Below are 21,973 nucleotides of genomic sequence, written 5' to 3'. Positions count from 1 at the left end.
AGATAGAAAATGTTTTCTCCAAACAGAAAAGAACATAAAGGTAGCATTCTTTTATCACCTGGTTTTTATACTACTAAACACTTCCACTGACCTTCCTATTTAGAACAGAGGAGTTTTTCTTTTGTTGTTATTTGTTATTCTGGGTTAAAATATTTCTGAGAATGCATTCTCCTTTAAGCATTTCCTGAGACTAACTTTTTTTCTCTACAGTTTAAATATGTCTTATGGTATTTCTAAACATGGTATTACCTGGAGTTATAGAATATTCAATAAAGAATCAGAAAACTTACAGTACTAGAATTAAAAGAGTCACTAAGATCTTTCTGGTCTTTTTTCTTTTTTCAAGTAAGCAAATAACATTTAAACTAGTAGCTGTATTCTCCGTGCAAATGTCGCCAAGAACAAACTTCAGTCTCCCCTAAATCTAGCATCACACCAGCAATAGAGAAAGGTTGTTATAGTCAACCAAAAATATCCGTGGCTTTTAGGAAATTGCACACACATGCACATGCACACACACACACACAAACACATATATACATCATTATTTTGGGCTATCTTTTTCGCAGATTAAGCAATCCCAATTCTTGTCCTCATAAAAATTATTTTAAATCATTTAAATGTAGGATGAAAAGTTAATAGTGAATTAAGCAGAAAAATCAGTACATTTTAAATAAAATAATCACTTCTAGCTAAGAAAATAAATATAAATGACTAACCAAATCTAATATGACAGCTTTTGATTTCTGATTCTCCTTTTCAAATTCACTTTTTGAGTTTTTCAAAGAATCAGAAGTTTTTGATAATTTCTCTTTTACTGCAGAAAGCTCTGTCATTAGAGTTTCTTTCTCCGTCTTCTCTTTCTGTAGTTCTGTGACTGTTGTTTGGATTCTGTTATTCAATTCCTTGTGTTGCACCTTTGCATCTTGAATTAAATTTTCAATTTCTTGTTTCAGAATTATTTTTTCTTCCTCTTGCTTGGTAAGCATTTGCTTAATATTTTCAAGGGCTTCAGATTTTTTCTGTAGATCCAATTTTGTACTGGATACTCTAAATATTGAAGAAACAATTTTTAAAAAATAATGCATAATTTACCATTCCTAATTTACCACTCAAAATTAATCATAGCAATCATTGAGTTTGAAATTTTCTTGTATAGTTCAAAAGTAAAAATAATTTTATAAGATTACACAACTGAAAAATGTCTTAGAACATCTACAAATCATCTACAAATGTAGATGATTTCCCTCAAGTCAAATAAGTTAGTGGTACAGCCCAAACCACCTAAGCCTCCTGACTTAATCTAGTCTTGTCTACCACAGCAGATCCCCAAAGAAAATTCTGCACACTGCAGACCTTCTAGTCTACAACGGCCAGAAAATTTCTTCCATGTACCCTAAAGAACCTATTCATTGTTAATTCCTAAGCACATAGAGAACTCTGCCTCTTTCCTTGAAAACGTAAAACACATTAAATGTTGAATAGGTCTTAAACTTTAAAACACTTAAGGTTAATCCTGAAAAAAAAAATAAAGTAAAAAAGATAAAAGAAATATTTTATAAGTGGATACAGAAAATGTGGTATATCTACACAATGGAAGACTACTCTGCTATAAAAAAGAATGAAATACTGTCATTTGCAACGACATGGATGGACCTAGAGAGAATTATATTAAGTGGAAGGAGTCAGGCACAGAAAGAGAAATACATGTTCTCACTTATTTGTGGGAGCTAAAAGTAAATAAATACACAAATAAACCAGGGCGGGGGGGGAGGGAAGAAGACACAGCAATTACAATTCCTTGAAGTTGATACGACACAAGTGAACAGAAAGGAGGTTGTTGGGAGGCGGGAGAGAGGGAGGAAGGAGGGAGGTTTCGGTGATGGGCCACGATAACCAACCACGTTGTACATCTACAAAATAAAATTAAATTTAAAAAAAAGAAGTACTTTATTTCAAAAAGACAGGAAAGACAAGTGATTTACTTTAACCCTAGAACTTAGCAGTTATACAAGAGATTTGCTATTATTTGTTTCTTAACATAGGCTTTTTAACACCTGGATAAATAAGCTACAAGAATGAGGAAGTGAAGATATAGCTTTAGGAAAGTTAAAGTATAGGCTTTTATTGTTTTCGTAAAAGACATGAAATTATGCATATTACACAGCAAACACACACACACATTAAAGATCAGTCATTTCCCTGTACTGGACAGCAAAAAAAAAAAAAAAAGATCAACCATTTTTTAAAAGCCAAAATAAAACTGGATGCAAAGTAATAATATTTCTAGAATGTACACTATTCCCAATGTAATCAGTATAAATTTATAACCAATCTAAATTCAATAATATGTTAAAGAGAGGTTGTTAAAAGATGTATTAGTCCCATATCTAAAGTTGGGTACTAATACAATACCAGAACTGTATTTACACCTTGAAAATTTACAACTATTAGTCCCAGAAAATATGTTCTTACTTTCTAAAAAATAGCTAGAAAAGATGCTGAAATTTAGTAGTTTCATAGAACACCTATATCAGTGATTTTTAAAGTCCTAAGTACAGTCATAACATGAATATTTTTTATTTTACCATTTCAATATAGGTAAAATCCCTGTCAAGAAACCCTAAAATTAGCACTTGGTATATTTATTTACTATACTACATAACTGTCCCCAAAATAATTACAAAACCATAAGGTTTTCTGAATCAAAGAAGACAAAACAGAAATGAAGGCTTAGTTACAGTCACTAGAAAACTTCTTTTCTATTTTAGAAAAAAGAAATAATTAAAGGAAGAAACAAATCCACAATCATAGTTGGAAATTTTAACACCCCTTTCTCAAAAATTGATAGAAAAATCATAGGAAAAAATTGGTAAGGATAGAGAAGAAAACATTATCAAAAAATAAATTAAAATTTTAAAAAAAGAAAAAAATTTTAAAACTAAGAAAAATAAAAAGAACAACATTATCAACCACCTGATCTAATTGCTATTTATGGAACACTCTTCCCAACAACACAGAGTATACATAGGCACACATAGAAGATTAACCAAGATGAACCGTACGTTGGGCATTAAAAAGGACTTAGTTTCAAAATTTTAGTTTGAATTTTACCAAGGATGTTTTCTGATCACAATGGAATTCAATTAGAGATCAATAATAATAGCATATTTAGAAGAGCCCCAAACATCTGCAAAGTAAATAACATTATTCTAAATAACCCATGCATCAAAAAGTTAATCACGGGGGACGGGGACATTAGAAAATACATTAAACTGAAGAGTAATAAAAATACATTATAACGTAGTTGTTGGAGGGAAAAGTTGAGTGCACAGCTGTAGGTGGGCCCTGAGAAAGGGGAGCCCTGTTACCTGTTATTTGGGCTGTGCCCTGGCTCATGGGTGAGGTTTAGTCAAACCTCAGATATGTGCGCATGATGAAGAGAAGGAATCCAGCCCTTCCTTTCCTAGGAAGTACTCTAGAAACATAAGAAGACCCCAGAGGAAAAATGTTTGCATGAAGTATATAGACAAAAAAGATCTTAGTCTTAAAGGTTTTTCCTAGTCCAATATGACGTGGGAGCCTGAGTGATTTTTGAACTGCTGAGATTAGAGCATAGAATGGATATGGGCCCATTTCCATTGGGTCTATTGAAAATGGAAAGAACCACCAGGCCTTCAGGGGCCTTAGGGAAGAAAACAAGAACTAACTTAGAGGTGATCTTCATGAACTGATGACTGGATTCCAGAGATTACAATGAACCACTCAGTGGGTGATGTAAAGGATCAGATGTGCTCCCCAAATACCTAGGCACTTGGAAACTACAGTGAAAAGGAATGCCCTTAAGATACAAAATGAACCTCTATAACCTCCAATTCAAAGTATCAGGACCCAATTTACTAGATATGAGAACTAGAGAATGTTCACCGTCATATCCCAAAGCAAGAATGAAACATGAAGGTGTGAAACAACATAATCATCATCAATCTGATAGGTTGTATTTCACCTCCCTGAAGGGTACATTTCTCAAGCTCTTAGTCTCCAACTTTACCCTGTATAACCCGATCAAGTGCATCAACTCAATCAGAATGGCCTATTTGGTGTTTAAAGACTAAGTCTACTTGAATGTGACCAGTCACAAGCTCTCCTCTGACATTCAGATGAATGGAGTGGAACTGATTTTTATTCACCAAAATTCTGGTGAGTGATGTGTCCATTGAAGATTCATGGCAGGACCCAATTCAGGACCAACTTCAAGGTCAAGCTGGGCAAAAGACTAATTCTATAGCCAGGGAGTGAAAGAATGGTGCTGAGCTCAGCACTTTTATGGCTATATGGGATGTGTCCAGAAGCACATGTCCCCTGTGCTACCAGAGACATCTAAAATTTCATAGATCAATTAATCTTATAGATCCTAATATATTCTAAACCAATTCACTCTTATACTCAAGGCTGCCGTGAACCCACTGAGTACTTTAGCACAAATTGGAAAAAAAGTACCCCCTTCTTCAGGATAATTTATTTCACCTATTAAAAAACTGTCATAATATATTGATTTTATTAGAATAAAATACATAACTACCATCTGCAGAATCTCATATCCTGGTATTAACAAATAAAAAGGAGGTGAGGAACTGAGAGAAAAAAAACAACAGATACTACAAAAGGTAAACAGCAACAGGAAAGCTTTTACATTAAAAAGCTCTCTCAAAAAAACAATATAAACTGGCCAGCTGCCAAAAAAACCCCAAACAACAACAACAAACTACACCCAAAGTATGTCTAAAGGAGTAGAAGTGAATAGAAAATTGACAAAATCAATTCAATCAAAAGCTTTTAATAAAAGTCTGATAAATTGATAAATCCCTAACTAGATTGATGGAGAAAAGAGAAAAGACAAATTACCACTATCAAGAATAAAAATAGGATATTACTACAATTACTAACAGATCCTACAGACCTTAAAAGTACAATATTATAAACACTATGCCAATAAGTTTGAAGTTTAGATGAAATGAACAAATTCCTTGAAAGACACATTAGCAAAACTGGCTAAAAAAAAAAAATTAGAAAATCAGAATAGCCTTCTGTCTATTAAATAAATCAAATCCCAAATGAAGCAACTCAGAAAGAGAAACCCAGGACTAGCTGGTTCATTGGTGAATTCCATCAAACACTTAATAATTAAATAACACTCATCTCATACACCTCTTTCAGAAAGCAGAGGAGAAGGAGATACTTATCAATTCCTTTTAAGACCAACATAACTCTGACACCAAAACCTGACAATGATTTTTTTTTTAAATTACAGAACAACAGCCCTCATGAATGCATGGAAATTCTTAATAAAGTCTTATCAAGTAAAAAACAACAATATATAAAAACAATAACATAGCATAGTAAAAAGGGATTTGTCCCAGAAAAACAAAGTTGGTTTAATATTAGAAAATTAATTAATGTAATCCACCATACTAACCGAATAAAAGAGAAAAACCACATGATCATATCAATAGATGCAACTTTTTAAGTTGATAAAATCCAACAACCAGGCATGATTTTTTTTTAAAAAATTTTTTTAAAGAAAACTAGGTATAGAAGGGAATGCTCTCAATCTGATGAAGGGAATCTAGTAAAAACCTACATCTAACCTCAAATTTAATAATAAAACATTTTATCATTTCCTGCCTAAGATCAGAAACAATGCAAGGATAGTATTACTAGTCACATTCAAAATTTTACTAGAGGCCCCAGCCAGCAGTAAGTCAAGAAGAAGACATAAAAGGCCTACAGATTGGAAAGGAAGAAGTAAAATTCTTTCTATTCACAGATAACATGATTGTCTACTTATAAAATCCCAAGAACTCTACAAAATAACTATTAAAACTAAAAAGTGAATTTAGCAAGATTAAAGCGTAGACAGTCAATATGTCAAAAATGGTATTTTTATACTAGCCACAAGCACAAAAATAAATCCAAGATGAATTTTAGACCTAATTGTAAAAATTCAAAGTATAAAACTTCTAGAAAAAAAAAAAAAAGAATTCTTCATAATATGAAAAGATTTCTTAGAAAGGACAGAAAACACTAAACATAAAAGAGAAAGATGACAAATTGACTTTAACCAAAATTTAAAATTTCTATTCATTGAAAGACACCACCAAAATAATTTAAAGCTAAGCCTCAGACTGGGAGAAAATGCTTGATTATCTATCTATCTATCTGGCAAAGGATTTGCATTTTGAATATATAAAAAAACTCCTACAAACCAATAATAAAAAGACCCAATAGAAAAAATAATAATAATAATAAAGAAGGTACACTGATTTTAATGTTTCCCTTGCGCTCATAGACAATCTGCCAAGATGCTTCACAAAGCTGAAAAAGATCATTTCTTGTAAGAATCCATTCCCTACTTGGTACAGTGCCTCAAAGCAGAAGCCTGACTACTCTTGGGTGATATACTTAAAAATCCTTGTATTTTCAAATTTTACATTAATTTATTATAATTGGTGAACAACTCAAAACAATTGCTTTACCCAGAGAAATGGACACCGTATTACTGTTGAAAAAAACTAGAGGACCCAAATTTTATAAAAATAAGTTTTCCATCCTTTCTAGTGAAATTAATTTTAACCATATTATGATGACTTTATTTTTCATTCACATTAACATCAGCAGTTTATAAAATCAACACAAAATAAACATTTAATAAATCTGTAATCACTGTGATAGCAAAATTGAAATCTTAAGAGAATTTTAATATTTAGTTTATAATCCTCTCCCTCAATTTATAAGTGAAATAGTTTAGCTTACATTTCTTTCTCCATTGCAAGTTGTTTACTCAATTCTGTGGCTCCAAGCTCTAACTCTGTGTTAAGCTTTCTTTGTTGTTGTAGATCCTGCAAAGCTTGATCCTTGCTTGCTTTAACTTCAAGAGTATCAGCTTCTAGTTTCTATGGAAGAAATAAAGTATAGCAGCCATTTTAAGGTTAATAATTATCAACCTATTATTAAATATTATAATGCTTTTGCATATATTCTAATTGGTGTTGACATAACACACAAAAATAACCATAAAATATTTATGTTACAATAAACACATTCTGAAACCATTACTGAGTAAGGGGGTTATTTATCTTAGGATCTTTCAGAGGACCCCTAGCATAAGGCTTTATAGATGATAGGTAGTCACTAAGTATTTACTTTTAAAATTAATTATGAATAAGAGAATAAACAAACATAAGTATTTATTACTAGAGTACAAGTTATGAACTCAAGTATAAAATATATTAGGTTTACTCATGTACCCACTTAAAATATATTATATGTTATATTCACAGTTAACAACATGATGTAATTATAAGATATTTAAAATTAAAATGGAATTTTCATGTAGTCCTTCTCATTAACACCTATTGTCCTTAAATATATAGCCAACTAAATTCCTGATTTTGCTTCTTTAATTTCTTGGTCTAATTGACATTATTGTTCTTCACAATGTAGTAGGCATTTCATATATACACATAATTATGTGTGTATTTCTACAAATTTACAAAATCAAACTTTTAAATATAAGTTTGAATATCTATAAGCAATGCATTTTTTTGCATAGTTGTAATGATTTTACACATCAAATATTGTATAAACTGATTGGTACCTGTGGCTCTTACCCAACACTTATACTGAAAATATTCATGAAAGTAAAGATATTTGATGTAACTAAATTAATTCTATAACTACATGTCCATATAAAACATATGGAATACTTCCTAAAATATTCCAAAATGTTAAAGAACTGATAATCACAATAGACACTTGTGGTTCTAAATAAATATTTTGAAAAGGTACTCAAATAGAATTCTCATTAGACAATTTCCACTAAAATAACAGTATTTCTGTTTGTTTGGGTTTTTTTAGTGTCTGGCTGGTATGGGAGTATTTCTTTTCTTTTTCAACCATACCTAAAGTAATTTGTCATTACTATTATCGTTGACCATAAAGAAGAGAAAAAGGAACACAGAAATAGAATTGTAAATGTAATTCTTCTCCCATATCATATTGCTATGAATGCATATATATACACATACACATTTACAGATCTCTTGATTCTACAATTGTACATGCATGCTTCACCTGATTGTGGAAGTATAAGTTACATATATACATAGCAACTTAAGAAATTTTTAACTGATAATAGTTCTAATTTAAAGGATAAAAGACTCAAGTCAAATCCTTCTTCGATACATCTAATCATTTCAACACTTTTACCTGGAGATGTTAAAGAAAGATGCAGTTTACCATGGTCTAAATGCATCATTGAGCTAGGAGCAAAATACAAAGGGTATAAATGTAAAGTATTAAAAAGAAAAAAGTCTACCATATCTGAAATATGATATTGGAATAAGGAGATAAGGAGATGGAAGAATGAAGGAAAAGAAGAAACTTCACAACAACAAAAATTTGACAAGTTCATGGTAGGTTACAGAGTAGATCCCTGGTTAGTTGTCTCTTAGAAATAGTTACACATTACAATGGAATCAGTATATATATTGACTATCATTTATAAAAGCCACCCATTAACGAAGAAATTAAAAATAAAAATGGAGTTCAAAATTAAAACATGAAAAATTACACGTAATTTTTTAAAATGTTATTCCATAACTTCACCTTTCTTTGTTAATTAAACAGTCATCAGATTCCATCGATGACTTAATGAAAAAGACATCAGATATCCATAGCTAAATTCAACTTCTTTTATACAAACCTTAATTTGACCTTCTAGCTCTTCAGTTTTCTGTTCTAAAGAGAGGTGTTTCTCTTTATATTCTTTCAGATGACTTTCCAGCTGACTGCAATGTTCTTGCTTGTCTTGTAACTTTGTAGTGACCTGTTCCAATTGAGTAGTGATCTTATTTAACTCCTACAGAAAAGACAATTGAAGAAAACTTTGGTGAGGTTTACTATTTTGTAATGCCCAAATATTTAGTCAAGGTTGAATTGAAAACTTTAATTTTCCTTAAGAAAGTATTTGGAGTAAGACTTCAGATAAGTATAATAATATATGAGAGACTATATTTACCCACCAACATAAAGGACCTGAACTGAAGTCTTCCACTCTCTAACATACTAAGTTTATATGCATTACAGTCCAATAACTTTCCAGTGTTTTTCTAGGAAGAATTATTTTAGGAGCCAAAAGGTACAATAAAATATTAACTAGGTAATAATAAAATAATACTTTTATATCATAGTTAAATGTTTTCAGTGTTCAAAATACCATTTTTTTAAAAAAAATTTTTTTAAACATTACAGTGATCGTTTCTATGATATTTGTTCAGTTCATTTGGAATATCCAGTTGCTCAGAAAGAACAAAATAAAAAATACTAGAAAATCCACCACCCATAGATAATCACAGTTAATGTTTTGATAACTTTCCTTCCAGTCTTTTCTGTATGTTAGTCTCTATTTCTTTCTCCTTTGTACTTTTAAAAATAAAAACAGGACCTCACTTTGCATACCATTTTATTTTAACTTTGTTTTTATGTAACAATGCATCATGAAACTTTCTGATATTATTTTCTAAAATATCATTACACTCAACTGCATAAATTTTCATTTTATTGATATAGTCCATTTCTTAGTCAGATCTCATTTTAAATTCTTAGACTGCTACTAATTTTCTGCATTTCTTAACAGAGATGCAAACAGAATCTTTAAAGCTATAATTATTCCCTAAGTTAAAAGACTAAGAGGGTACTTCAAAAAGTTCATGAAGGGCTGACTGGTTAGTTCAGTTGGTTAGAACACAGTCTTATAACACCAAGATCATCCATGGGTTTTGAGTCCTATACTGGCCAGCTGCCAAAAAATTAAAAAGTTTGTGGAAAGATTCGTATTATCTTTTAATTCTATTTTTCCACAAACTTTTTGAACTACTCTCATATAAGTAAGCTAAAGAACATGAAAAATTCTAAAGTTCTTGAAATGTATTGCCAAACCATTCCCTCCCTCCCCACCATCCAAATGGTTGAACTAATGTGTACTAACACTAACGAGGTATTAAAGTGTCTTGTTCTTCCACACTCTCTCCAGTCCTTCCACTGGTAATTAAACACATACACACAAAGACTTTTCCTCTGTAATGGCAAATGTATCCCATTATTGTTTTAATTTGCAATTAATTCTTAATGAACTTGAACATTTCCTAATATAGTTTTGATCATTTATATTTTCTTGTAGGTTCATATATTTCTTATATAAAAGTGTTTTAAATAAAATGGATATTAACCCTTTATCAGACATATTCCAGAAAATGTTTTATCCTTTTGCTATTTGCTGTAGAATTTTGTTGATAATATTTTTGAAAGATAAATTTTAAATTTTTATGTGGTTATTCTTATAAATATTTTTTCCATTATAGTTTCTGACTCTGATTTCATGCTTAGAAAATATTTTCCAGATGTGTTTAGCAATACTGTAAGTAAAAAACAAGTTGTAGAACTACATATATAGTGTGATTTCACGTGCATGAAAGAAAAATATCAGTGTGTGTGCACACAAACACATACCCACATATTTGTTCAATGCTTATAGAGCTCTGGAAGGATACATACCAAATTTAATAGCAAACATTCCATCTAAGGAGGAAAATGGGATAGGGTAAAGGGTAAATATAGAAAACTATTTTGTTTTTAACTTGATTTTTTTTTTTTTTTTAATGGGCCAATAACCAGTACTACTTCTTGACTAACAAGTACATTTTTTAAAATTCCTACCTGGTAAAAGATAAGAAAAACCTACCAGCACTTTGACCTTGGCCCAAAGTAAGAAGCTTCTATTCTATCAGAGGTATTGAGAAAAGTAACTTCTATCTTCATCTAGCCCTTCACTTTCTTCTATACCCAAGAAAAGGAGCAACTCTTATCATTAAGATGGAATACATAGTGTTCTTTTCCTGCTTCCAAGTAGTAGTACATCTGGATCATGGCCCAGCCTACTGACTAAAAACTAGTCAGTCTCTTTCTCAATTACTAGCACTTGATGGGATGAGGCAACAATTCAACAATTACGAGTAAATGTTTCAGTTCCACACCAAGGTTCTAGACTAGGGGAAACATGCACTATTATGAAGCCCAACCACAGCTGCATACCAATTGACCTCTAAGAAAAACAAAACTGATATTTTTATCTCCATCTGTCTGACTCCTGCATCTACTACAAAACCGGTCCCAAACTTGCGAAGGAATTAAGGGGGATAAGCAGGTCTACCAAAAGACAGTGTAAAACTAGGTGTCATTTTTACACATTGGCAGTTTGTTTATCTATCAAAGCACTAGGTTACGGTATGAAATTGCAAAGATTAGCTACCTGCTGTTTATCTTGTAATGCATTTTGAGCTGTGTCCAAATGATTCTGAAGATCAGCTCTTTGAGCAGTTTTTGCAGCTTCTGCTGATAGCAGTAATTCGGTCTTGGCTTTAATCTGTAACAAAATTTACAAGTAATCTAATTTATATTTAGTTCTTGATTTTCCCTTGCGTGATGCACATTGCTTTTGTCACTAAACTACTTAAAAATTAAGTCCTTTGGCAAGAAACAAAAAGATTTAAGGTTTGAAAAATATGTATATGACAAACTCCAAAACAGAAACTGATAGGGGAGAAGACTCCTTTTTGGATAAACAACAAAAAGATGTCCCTATATAACACCAAAACACTATAGTACTCCTTTGCTAAGAAAGAAAAGGTATACTTTTGTAAGGAGAAGGGCTACTGTATTTTTTAAAAGTGGATATTCAAAGTCTACATCTGTTATCATAAACTAAATAAATGCCAAAGAACGTGATGGCTCCGAATGTAATCGAGAACTCTAGAATTCAAGGACTCGGAGCAGCCAGACAAACTGGAACTACTTTGCAAAAGTCAGTCTTCTCTAATAATTTCTCATTTTAAAGGTTTTACTTTGGGTGCTCATAAAAAGTTGAGAAATTATACATTAAACATTCTAGGCTTTCAATCAAATCAACAAAAAAGATCTATCTTGTTATCCAAAGTAGCACTTTTAAGAGTCTGAATAACTTTTTTGTTCGTTTGTTTGGACCGGTAAGGGGATCGCAACCCTCTGCACGGTGTGGTCTGCACCACGCTCAGCCAGGGAGCGCACCGGCCATCCCTATATAGGACCCGAACCCACGGCCTCGGCGCTACCAGCGCCGCACTCTCCTGAGTGAGCCACGGGACCAGCCCAAGGGTCTGAATAAGTTTAGTACAGTCCACCTCTAATAAGAAAAGCAAAAACTAGAAAAAAACCCACATATTTAAAATTAAAGTATTTTGAGAAAAGGGTAAAAAAAAGCGGGGGGAGGGAGACTTTTTTGTAGCTACTTGAAGAGAGGACCAATGAAAATAAGAAATCTAGGATTCACAGTGTGGGGGTAATTTTAAGCAGAAAGAAAAAATTGAAAGAATTCTTTTTCAATAACCAAATACTTAAATATTCATAGAAACACGGATCCCCTTATTGGCCCACCACCAAAACAAACAAACAAACAAAAAAGATAAATTTTCACAGAAACAATGGTTATTTCAAGGTATATGCATCTACATTGAATTAAAAGTGAAAACTAAAGAAATGTACACTTTAAATGATAAATGGTAAATCTACACTAATTGATGATATGTAACATAAGCTACGAAAAATATATTTTTGCAGAAATCAGCTTCATTTACATATGACATTTCATCTATCAGAGGTACCAAAAATTCATGAGATATTTTAATGCATGATAATTGCTCATTATCTTTTAATACACTATGCTTCAAATAATGTGACATACTTTCCAAAGTCCTGTAACATGTGAAGAAAATTGGCAGGGGTAAGGGTGGGGATTAAGCAATAGCTCCTCTGGTTTACCTTATTTCAGAAATGCTTCTGATGAGGGGAAAAATGTGGCAATTTACATACCCAACCCCTCTGCTGGCCCTTTATATGCAATAAGTGCAGAGTAAGTATCAATTGCTACAATGCTATAATTGTTGCAACCTTCTGCATTAAAGCCCTTAAAACAGTAAGAGCAATGAAAAGCCTTCTCAGGATGCACTGACATACATATGTGCATAATAATTTCCCTTGATGCTGTCCTGATTGTGCATGCTGAAAAGTACCTTAAAGGTAGGGATCAAAAGGTTTCTTACAACTCAAAACTTGGAAACAGCTTTAAAATGTCATTTCTATAGTTTCAGGAACACTGCAGAAAAAAAACATTACCTTAACTGTACTTTTTGTATATTTGGAAAAAAGCCACACCAACACTCTTGGGCTAAGCACTTCTGGCTGACACTCTTTTATTAATATTCAGTTAAAGGACTAGGTTTTTATTAGAGTCCTAATTCTTGTAAGAAAAGTCATACATTCTACTTTATGAACTAACACTAGGTTCATAAAGAAGTTAACACAGTTTTGGGGAAAAAAGCCTCAAAAACTGAAAAATACACACAGTTAACATTTTTTGAAAGACTAATAGCAAAGAAGAGGTTATTGTAAAGGTGATGACAGAAAAATTGGCTGATCTCTTTATAAAAACTAGTTCTCACATGAATAGCAGTGGCAGAGTGATCCACTTTTTAAAGAGAAGGATCCTGCAATGCAAAAAGAATCAAAGATTGGCCTAATCTATTTATTCATTCGTATTCCCTCCTCCTATTCCCTCTCTCTCCCTCTCTTAAATTGGACATCCACATATCAGGTTAACATATAACTCATTGGATAATTATATTTTAAAAAAGAAAGAAATGTGCACTCTCTCCACATTCTAATAAGCATACTAGTTATATTATTTTATCATATTTCTTATTTCCAGTGGTATCATTCTACTAAAATAAAATCAAGGAGTACTAATGTTTCTATAAATTTCTCTTCTGTGGTGCAGAATAAGAAACCAATGATGAGAATAGAGAAAGAAATATGTCTTACTTCCCACTCCACGACAGACTCACTAAGCAAGACTCTATACAGACTTCTGAAAGAATATATATTAAAATATATAATGGTACCATATAAAGGTATTTTTTTAAACCAGACCTTTAAAGGAAGATTTAAAAAAAAAAAAAACTCAAAAATATTTGACATAAAAATCTAATGGTATAATATCAAACTAATTTGAACTTCAAGAACAATAATGACTTGATCAAAATAAAGAAAAGCTTAAAAGATGCAGTGGGGCCGGCCCCATGGCTCACTCAGGAGAGTGCGGCGCTGGTAGCACCGAGGCCACGGGTTTGGATCCTACATAGGGATGGCAGGTGTGCTCCCTCACTGAGCGTGGTGCAGACCACACCATGCCGAGGGTTGTGATCCCCTTACCGGTCACAGAAAAAAAAAAAAAGATGCAGTGATTTCAGGAGGTGTAGTTTTCTGGGGAGGGGGTGGAGAAAGCAAACAGGAAAGCTCAACAAACTGTCTAGATACAAACTTTATCTAATTCCTATCCCAAATTTTTTTCTATTAATGTAAGTAAGGCAAAAAGAGAGAAACAATTTAAAACCTTTGATAGCCCAAAATTGGTGCTTTATACATACAAACTCATTAAATAGCATAATTTGATATTACCTGTATGTCAAGCTGGGAGACCTTCTCCTTGCTTTCATTTAATTGACTATTTAATTCATTGACACTGGTTTCTAGGGAAAGGACACGGTCTTGTGCAGCTCTAAGATGTGCCTTCTGCTCTTGTACTTGGTCATGCAAATTCTCCTGGGCTTGTTTATGGCTTTCTGACTGATTCTTCAGCTTCTCTGTTAGTTGAGTTACCTATTATTATACAAGGAAGACTCTAATTATGAAGTTCACAAATGATATAACAAAAACTAACAAACCCAAATTTTAGCACTCTGAGAATATTACACTGCTCTATGATAGCCCAAATTTTTCAAGTAAAATTATTCACATCTCTCTAAAAATAAGTAAACATAATACCTCAAATCATAAGAAGTAACATCAAATTCAGACATTTTAAAAATCATCTCTCCTAAGCTATAATTTACATGAAACAAAATTCAACCAATTTAAGTGTACAATTTGAGATTTGACTAACTAACCATCACAACAATCAAGATAGAGAACCATATCCCAAAATGTGTACTCATGCCCCTTTGCAGTCATTTCCCTCCCTCCCATTTCTAGGTCCAGATAATCATTTATCTGATTGAGTAACAAGAGCTCCTTATATATTCTGGATTTTTATGATTTGTTGTATATACAAATAAATATTACAAATATTTTCTCCCAGGCTGTGTCTTGGCTTTTATTTTCAAAATGGTACCTTTTGAAGAGCATACAATTTTTTAATTTAGATGGAGTCCAATTCATCTGATATTTCTTTGATGTGCTTTGCTTGTAGTTCATTGAGCTTTCTGAATCTATGCATTTATATTTTTAATCAAATTTTTAAAATTTTCAGCCATTATTTCTACAAATATTTTCCTCCTCCCCATCCTTCTGTGACCCTAATTATATGATACTGTCATATGATACTGTCCCACGAGTCACTAAAGGCACTGTTCTTTTTTCCCCCCTAACCTTTTTCTCTCTGTGCTTCAATCTGAACAGTTTCAATTGTCTTCTCTTCGTGTTCACTGATATTGTTTCATGCTTGTTTAATCTATTAAAACCATCGAATAAAATTTTCATTTCAGGTTTTTTTATTTTTTTATCTATAGAAATTCTACTTTGTTCTTTTTTAAAATGCTTCTCACTTCTACATCCATTATTACAGTTTTTACTTTATATCCATAAGCGTAATTTAAGAGCTCACCTGATTACATCATCTCTTATTTCAGGGTCTGTTTCCATTGAATAATTTTTCTCCTGGTTATGGCTCACATTTTTTTTTTTTTTTTTTTTTGCTTCTTCATGTATCTAGTAAATTTTTTTTGCTATTTATTGTGACCAGTCTGGTTCAGGTGGATCGTTTCAAAGCTTGTTTTTACACTTTGTTAAGTCAGGTGAATGGTAATTTTTATACTAGGGCTAGTTTAGCCTTTGTTCTCTCCTAAAGTGTGATGTTTCTGGTGTTTCTACTGAATGTCCCAAGTGTTCAACCATATCTTTCCTCTGTGACTGGCTGGAACTTGAACATTTCCCAGCCCTGTGTGAGTTCTGGTAATTTTTCAGACTACACCTCTCTGATATTGTTCATTGCCTGGCCTCAAGCAATCCCACCTAAGTGCAAAGCTTAGCATTCAACCGAAGCCTCAAGAGGTTCCTTGTGCATATTTCTGGAGCTTTTTCTCTTCATTGCTCCTTCCTCTCTTGTATTCTGTCCTGCAAATTTGAGCTGCCTTAACCTCCCTGAACTTCAATCTCTTGGTTTAATTCAATTTAATTCAGTTTCTAACTCCTCAGTTCAATGAGACCACTGTATTTTCCTTTGATTCCTGCAGCCTGCATCACAGTCTGGAAAATGTCTCTGGGTTAAAAGTTAAAGTAGTGAAACAGTTCCCCTCAGTTGCTTCTCTTCACTCAGGCATCACATCCTGTACTGCCTATTATGCAATGTCTGAAAACAATGGTTTTTATACATTTTTTTCCACCTTTCTAGTTGTTTATTGCAGGAAGGCTAAATAGGTATCAGTTACTCCAACATTGTCAGAAGCAGTACGGAGATTTATTTTATTCGTTTTAAAAAATGTTTGGTTTTCCTGCTCACATTTGTATGAGAAGCAATGTGAAGTTGTATATAACTAAAAACTAGCCTAAAGAATTCTTCATAAGAATTCCTCAAAATTAACTCTGAAATTTTGTTATATTCTAATTCCCATATTAGAGAAGTAAGAGGACCTACTAATATTTTGTTTTAAATATTTTCTCATTTAGATAATAATAATTGTCTCATTACACAATTCTTCCAAAAAAGTAACTATAAATTCTTTTCAGGTTGAAAATGTATTAATCTAAACTTATAAGTTTCTTTAGACTACATATAAATGTTGGAACAATAGGGAACTTATCAAAATTATTATTTGCTATATATTGTCCAAAAACATATACATTATCAAAATAAATAACCATTAAGTCTGTATATTAACCAATACACAGTAACAACTAACCCTTGATTAGCACCCTTAATTCATGAACATTTTTTTATTCATTCTTTTTTTCTAAACATCACAAAGTGCATGAGGTAGATATGTGTTATCAATAACACCTCTACTTTTCCAATGAGCTAACAAGATGAAATGATTTATCCAACCACACATGTAATGAATTATATCCTTAGACATGAACTAAGGATTTCCTCTTTCAATTCATGTTAATTAACTTTCACTACAATAGCAATCTACTTCTAAGGTAAATGACATAGTATTTGTCAAAAATACATAACATTTTAAAAGTACTAAAAAGAGCCAGAATAAAGAATCATTTAAATAAAGCATTTAGGAAAAGTTAGAGAGATAAAAATAAATTTTAGAAATATGATACATTTTACAAGCTTACTTGCTCCTGTAACGCATGGTTTTTTTCTTGTAACTGGTTAAGAACAGCAGTCTCTCCTTCACCAGCTTGAATTTTTGCATAAAGATCTTCTCTTTCTTTTTCTAGTAATGAAATATTTTCTTTACTCTTCTGTAATAAGGCTTCTAGGTTCTGGATCTTTTGGTCCTTATCACCAATTTGACGTAGTACTTGTTCCAAATCATTCTGCAAAGAATTGAAAACTACTACTTTAAGGATATAGAACTTAAAAAGTTATTCCTCAAATGTAAAATGACTGATAATAAATTTTATCACTGAAATTCTTAGTCTTACATTTTTAAAAACTAATTATTACATTTTAACATGGAAAATTTAAATTAGAACTATATATTTAATAATATAAATATATATTATTATTGTAATAAATTAGAATTTAACAACAACAAAAAATACCTCCAATTACCCACATTATTTTTCTAACACTTTGACCTCACCTCCTACTACTCTTCTTCCAATCCATTTAAGACATGTGGGACTTATTATTCCTTAATCACACCACATACACTCCCACCTAGGAGCCTTTGCACTAATTGTTCCTTCTTCCTGGAATTCTTCCCCCCAGAGTTACAGGGTTCACTCCCTCTCCTTCAAGTGTTTGCTCAAATGTCACCTTCTCAATCAGGCCTACCCTGACCATTACATTTAAAATTGCAGACTTTCCCACTCCCTCTCCTAGTTATTTTTTTCTTTCCATAGCACTTATCTTCTAACACACTAAATAACTTACTATTTTTCATGTTTATCTGCCTCCCTCCACCTCTCCCATTAGAATGTATGCTCCATAAAGGTCGGAATTTTCATGTTTTAATCATTGATGTATCGAAGATACTTGACATATATGTTCTAAAATATTTGTTGAATGAACAGAAAAATTAATGATTGTACTTCTACACACATACACTTACGTAGGCTCACTTCAATACTCCAGTAGGACTCTTCTATCGATATATCAAAGGATCCCTCTTCTTTTACATTAGCAAGGACGTTAATGTAACTCAGAGCACAATGCAATTGCTCACATCCAGAATATCCATTACCTTTCTTGAGCTATCTGACCCTCTGCCTCAATCATTTTGAGAGCCAGAGAGCCTCTACCCAGAGCAAGGCCCTAATCACCCCCTCTGTAAACCTTACAGTAGCTCAGACCACCTTGCTGAGACAGAGCCAGCAACCACTTGATATCCTCAGTGATTTGTGCCAATATTAAAATATTTGAGATCAATCATTTTCAGACATGCCTCTCATCCTACTGAGCTTCAATCACAATGATGAAAAGCAACCCAACCTCTCTGCTCTCAGCCTCTGTTCCTGCCACCAGTAACCCCTCTCTTCACATTCCACTAATCTTTTGGAACCACAGTTCCAAGCCTAAGCTTTTTTCCATAAAAGTCACTCTGTTTCCAAGCCTTAACTGAAATTTGGTTCTTCCTTTACAGATGCCAATTCCCCCTCACCCCTCTCTAGTCAGTAGGCCTATTCCTACTGCAAGCAGAGGAGATTGACCTTTTCCTAGTTTTTCACTGCCATTACTCTCTCCCTCATGTAAACACTTTCTGCTTTTTTGAGGACTATACCATTTACTTATTTTACCCTCTACTCTTTGTAGCTATCATCTATAAATCCCTACCTCATTCACTGAAGACTTGAGACCTGATTTAGTCTTTCTCTCAATCCCAATTTCTGCCAATTTCCTGGGAAATTCAAAATACATAGAGAATTAAGAGCATAGCCTCAACATTCATATCATCTTAATTCATGGACCTTTACTCATTTCACATTTTGATCACAACAGCTAAGAAATTCCAACTATCTTATTCTGAGACCACAACTTCCTGACTGTCTTCCAATTTCATGACCTCATCTCTGCTCTTCAATGTCAGAGACCTCGATTTCCTTCCAGCTTATTCAGCATATGCTTAGCTTCTCTTCCTAAACCTCACATATGGATATGAACTAACTTTTATTCTTTCAACCACAATCTCCATTTCATTTCACCCCACAAAAGCCCAATTCTAGACCAATGTTACAATCTGTTTTCTCTACTCATAGTTCTAAGGCACTGTTAGAGTAAAATCACAAACCTCCATAGATTGATGCCACTACAAATTTCTTGATTCCAACCTCCATTATGTATTCAGAATCACCTTGTCCATCCTTCTGCTTGGATGAGGTCCTTACCCTCAAACATTCCCCTCAAGTACTACTTAAGTGCTTCAAAAATCTCTCCAAATTCTTAATCTCTGCTTGTCTGATATTCAGCTATTACTATGTCCACCTTTATCCAGAAACATGGAATTTTCAGGACAGATCTACCTTAATTTTCCATCCTCTTACCTATAAAGTTTTATACATATGTGTGTGTATATATATATATACACATACATGCACACATATATCACATATATAAACATATATTATATATAAATACAACATATATGTATTCGTATTTACCTCCTTTCCTCAAGCTTCAGTGGATAAGCTCAAATTCAGACAACCCCCCATTGTATTAGTGACAACATAGTTTCTTATCAATACCTTATTCCTTCAGTCACATCTCCTCCAATATCCTTAATAACTCCCTCTCTACCAGTCCCTTTGTCCTACACTATAAACATGTTCTCTCTTGTACTCAAGAACACTCCCTGGACCAAGCCCCTTCTAATTCCTGTCCAGTCTTTACACAATTCACATTTAAATTTCAAAAGTAATTAATATTTACTTTCCCACCTCTCTCATCTCTCACTCATCAATCAAAAATCTGGTTTTCATCTCTATCATTTAATTAAAATTAAGTTTAACAAGGTTACCAATTTACTTCTCAATTGCTTAATCTAAGAAATATTTTTCATGTATCATACTGGGCTTCCATACCACACACACCCACATTTGAAGTTGCTGATTATTCCCAACTTTACACTCTCCCTATTCCTCTGGCTTCTCCCTTTCGGGTTCTTTCATGTATCATACTGGGCTTCCATACCACACACACCCACATTTGAAGTTGCTGATTATTCCCAACTTTACACTCTCCCTATTCCTCTGGCTTCTCCCTTTCAGGTTCTCCCTAATTACTCTGATCACCCTCTCTTTCTCTGGACTGCTCTTCTTCTATCCACCCATCCCTTAAGTGCTGGCCTTCCTCAGAAGTCTTATGCTTACAATTGTCTATTTTTCTCACTATACGCTCTCCCTGGCTGATCTCCTGGCTGATCTATCCTAATAATTCCATTTACCCCCTATATACTGATATCTCTCTCAGCTAATATATAGCATGGTCCCCTCCTCCAAGCTTTAATACATCCCACAGGTGCCTCAAGATATGTCCACAACTGAACTCATCACATTCCCCTATAAAATGGCCATTTTTCTCACATTCACTAACAGTTGATGACACCTCCATTTATCATGCATGCATCCAATGTTATCACCCTGAAATCATTCCCTTTCTCCCTCATCTATTAAGTCAAGTACTATGCATTCATTTTATCTCCCAAGCATTTCTCACATATGTCCCTGTGATTTTAACAACTGCTTGAACTAAGACCATTATAATTTTTCATCTGAGTTGCTGCATATATTAGTCTTTTAACCGATCTCTTGTTTCAGAATATTCCCTCCCAAATCCACTTTCATACAACTACAAGATAATCTATTTAACAAGCAAATCTAACTATGGTATTTCTTCCTTAAGACCTTCAATACCTTTCTACATTCAAATATAAATGTCATGCAAGTCTTCCAGAGCTTAACCATTTCTGATGCTGTGGCCCCTAATCTCTAACTTACACTTTACGCTCGAGCAAAACCTAACAGTTTAGTTCATACTAGCCTCAGGATCCTTGTTCTTTTAACTTCTACCTGGAGTATACTTCATGCTATCACCATCCTTGTACTCCAGAAATATCTATTCATCCTTTGTGACTCAGACTGCCACTTCTAAGAAGTTTTCCATGACTGCTCTTTTCCAGACCCTGTTTGGGTTAAGTAACTATCCTCTACGCTACCATAATAAATTTATATACACATAAATACCGGGAACTATACTCATTACATTTCCTTAATTAGTTTATAGGACTTTTCGTGTTTCCATAATAAGGGACTTTGCCTGGCTCCTTTCCCATCCTTTTCTTATTCCTCCCTAAGGAATATGAATAAACTGTTTGGAAAGTGTGGAACAAAGAACTAAGCATGTTCAACCGAGCCCCTTCCTCTCTCCTCAGTTTGGGAGTCAATCTGCCTATAAGAAGGTGAGAGACTGTCATTTCCAGTTTTGTCTGTGGCTAGATGAATAAATATAATTCTTGGGTACAGTACAGAAAGCCCATTTGGCTGCTAACCTATGCCAAATTCTCATGCTAGCTTTATTTCCCCATTTCTTTCCTACTCTTTACAGTAAAACTCCCAGAATTATCTATTTTCCCTCTACCAAACTTGTCTCTTC

At 33.1% G+C, this 21,973-nt stretch overlaps 1 protein-coding gene across 5 annotated transcripts in view; it reads right to left on the bottom strand.

Annotated features, from left to right (window-relative positions):
* EEA1 (early endosome antigen 1) overlaps nt 1-21,973 on the bottom strand; it is a 146,012-nt gene that overhangs the window by 25,126 nt on the left and 98,913 nt on the right. For all 5 annotated transcript variants that reach the window (XM_063075157.1, XM_063075158.1, XM_063075159.1 and 2 more), the window contains 6 exons: nt 17,494-17,697; nt 14,608-14,808; nt 11,369-11,482; nt 8,765-8,920; nt 6,814-6,953; nt 720-1,050 (listed from right to left, as the gene is read on the bottom strand). In XM_063075157.1, the coding sequence (XP_062931227.1) occupies nt 720-1,050; nt 6,814-6,953; nt 8,765-8,920; nt 11,369-11,482; nt 14,608-14,808; nt 17,494-17,697 (1,146 nt within the window). The remainder of the gene's footprint in view (nt 1-719; nt 1,051-6,813; nt 6,954-8,764; nt 8,921-11,368; nt 11,483-14,607; nt 14,809-17,493; nt 17,698-21,973) is intronic.

Source organism: Cynocephalus volans, chromosome 12 (assembly GCF_027409185.1).
Source record: "Cynocephalus volans isolate mCynVol1 chromosome 12, mCynVol1.pri, whole genome shotgun sequence".
NCBI lineage: Eukaryota > Metazoa > Chordata > Mammalia > Dermoptera > Cynocephalidae > Cynocephalus > Cynocephalus volans.
Note: the sequence above shows the minus strand (reverse complement) of the source record. Positions and strands in the feature narration are given on the sequence as shown.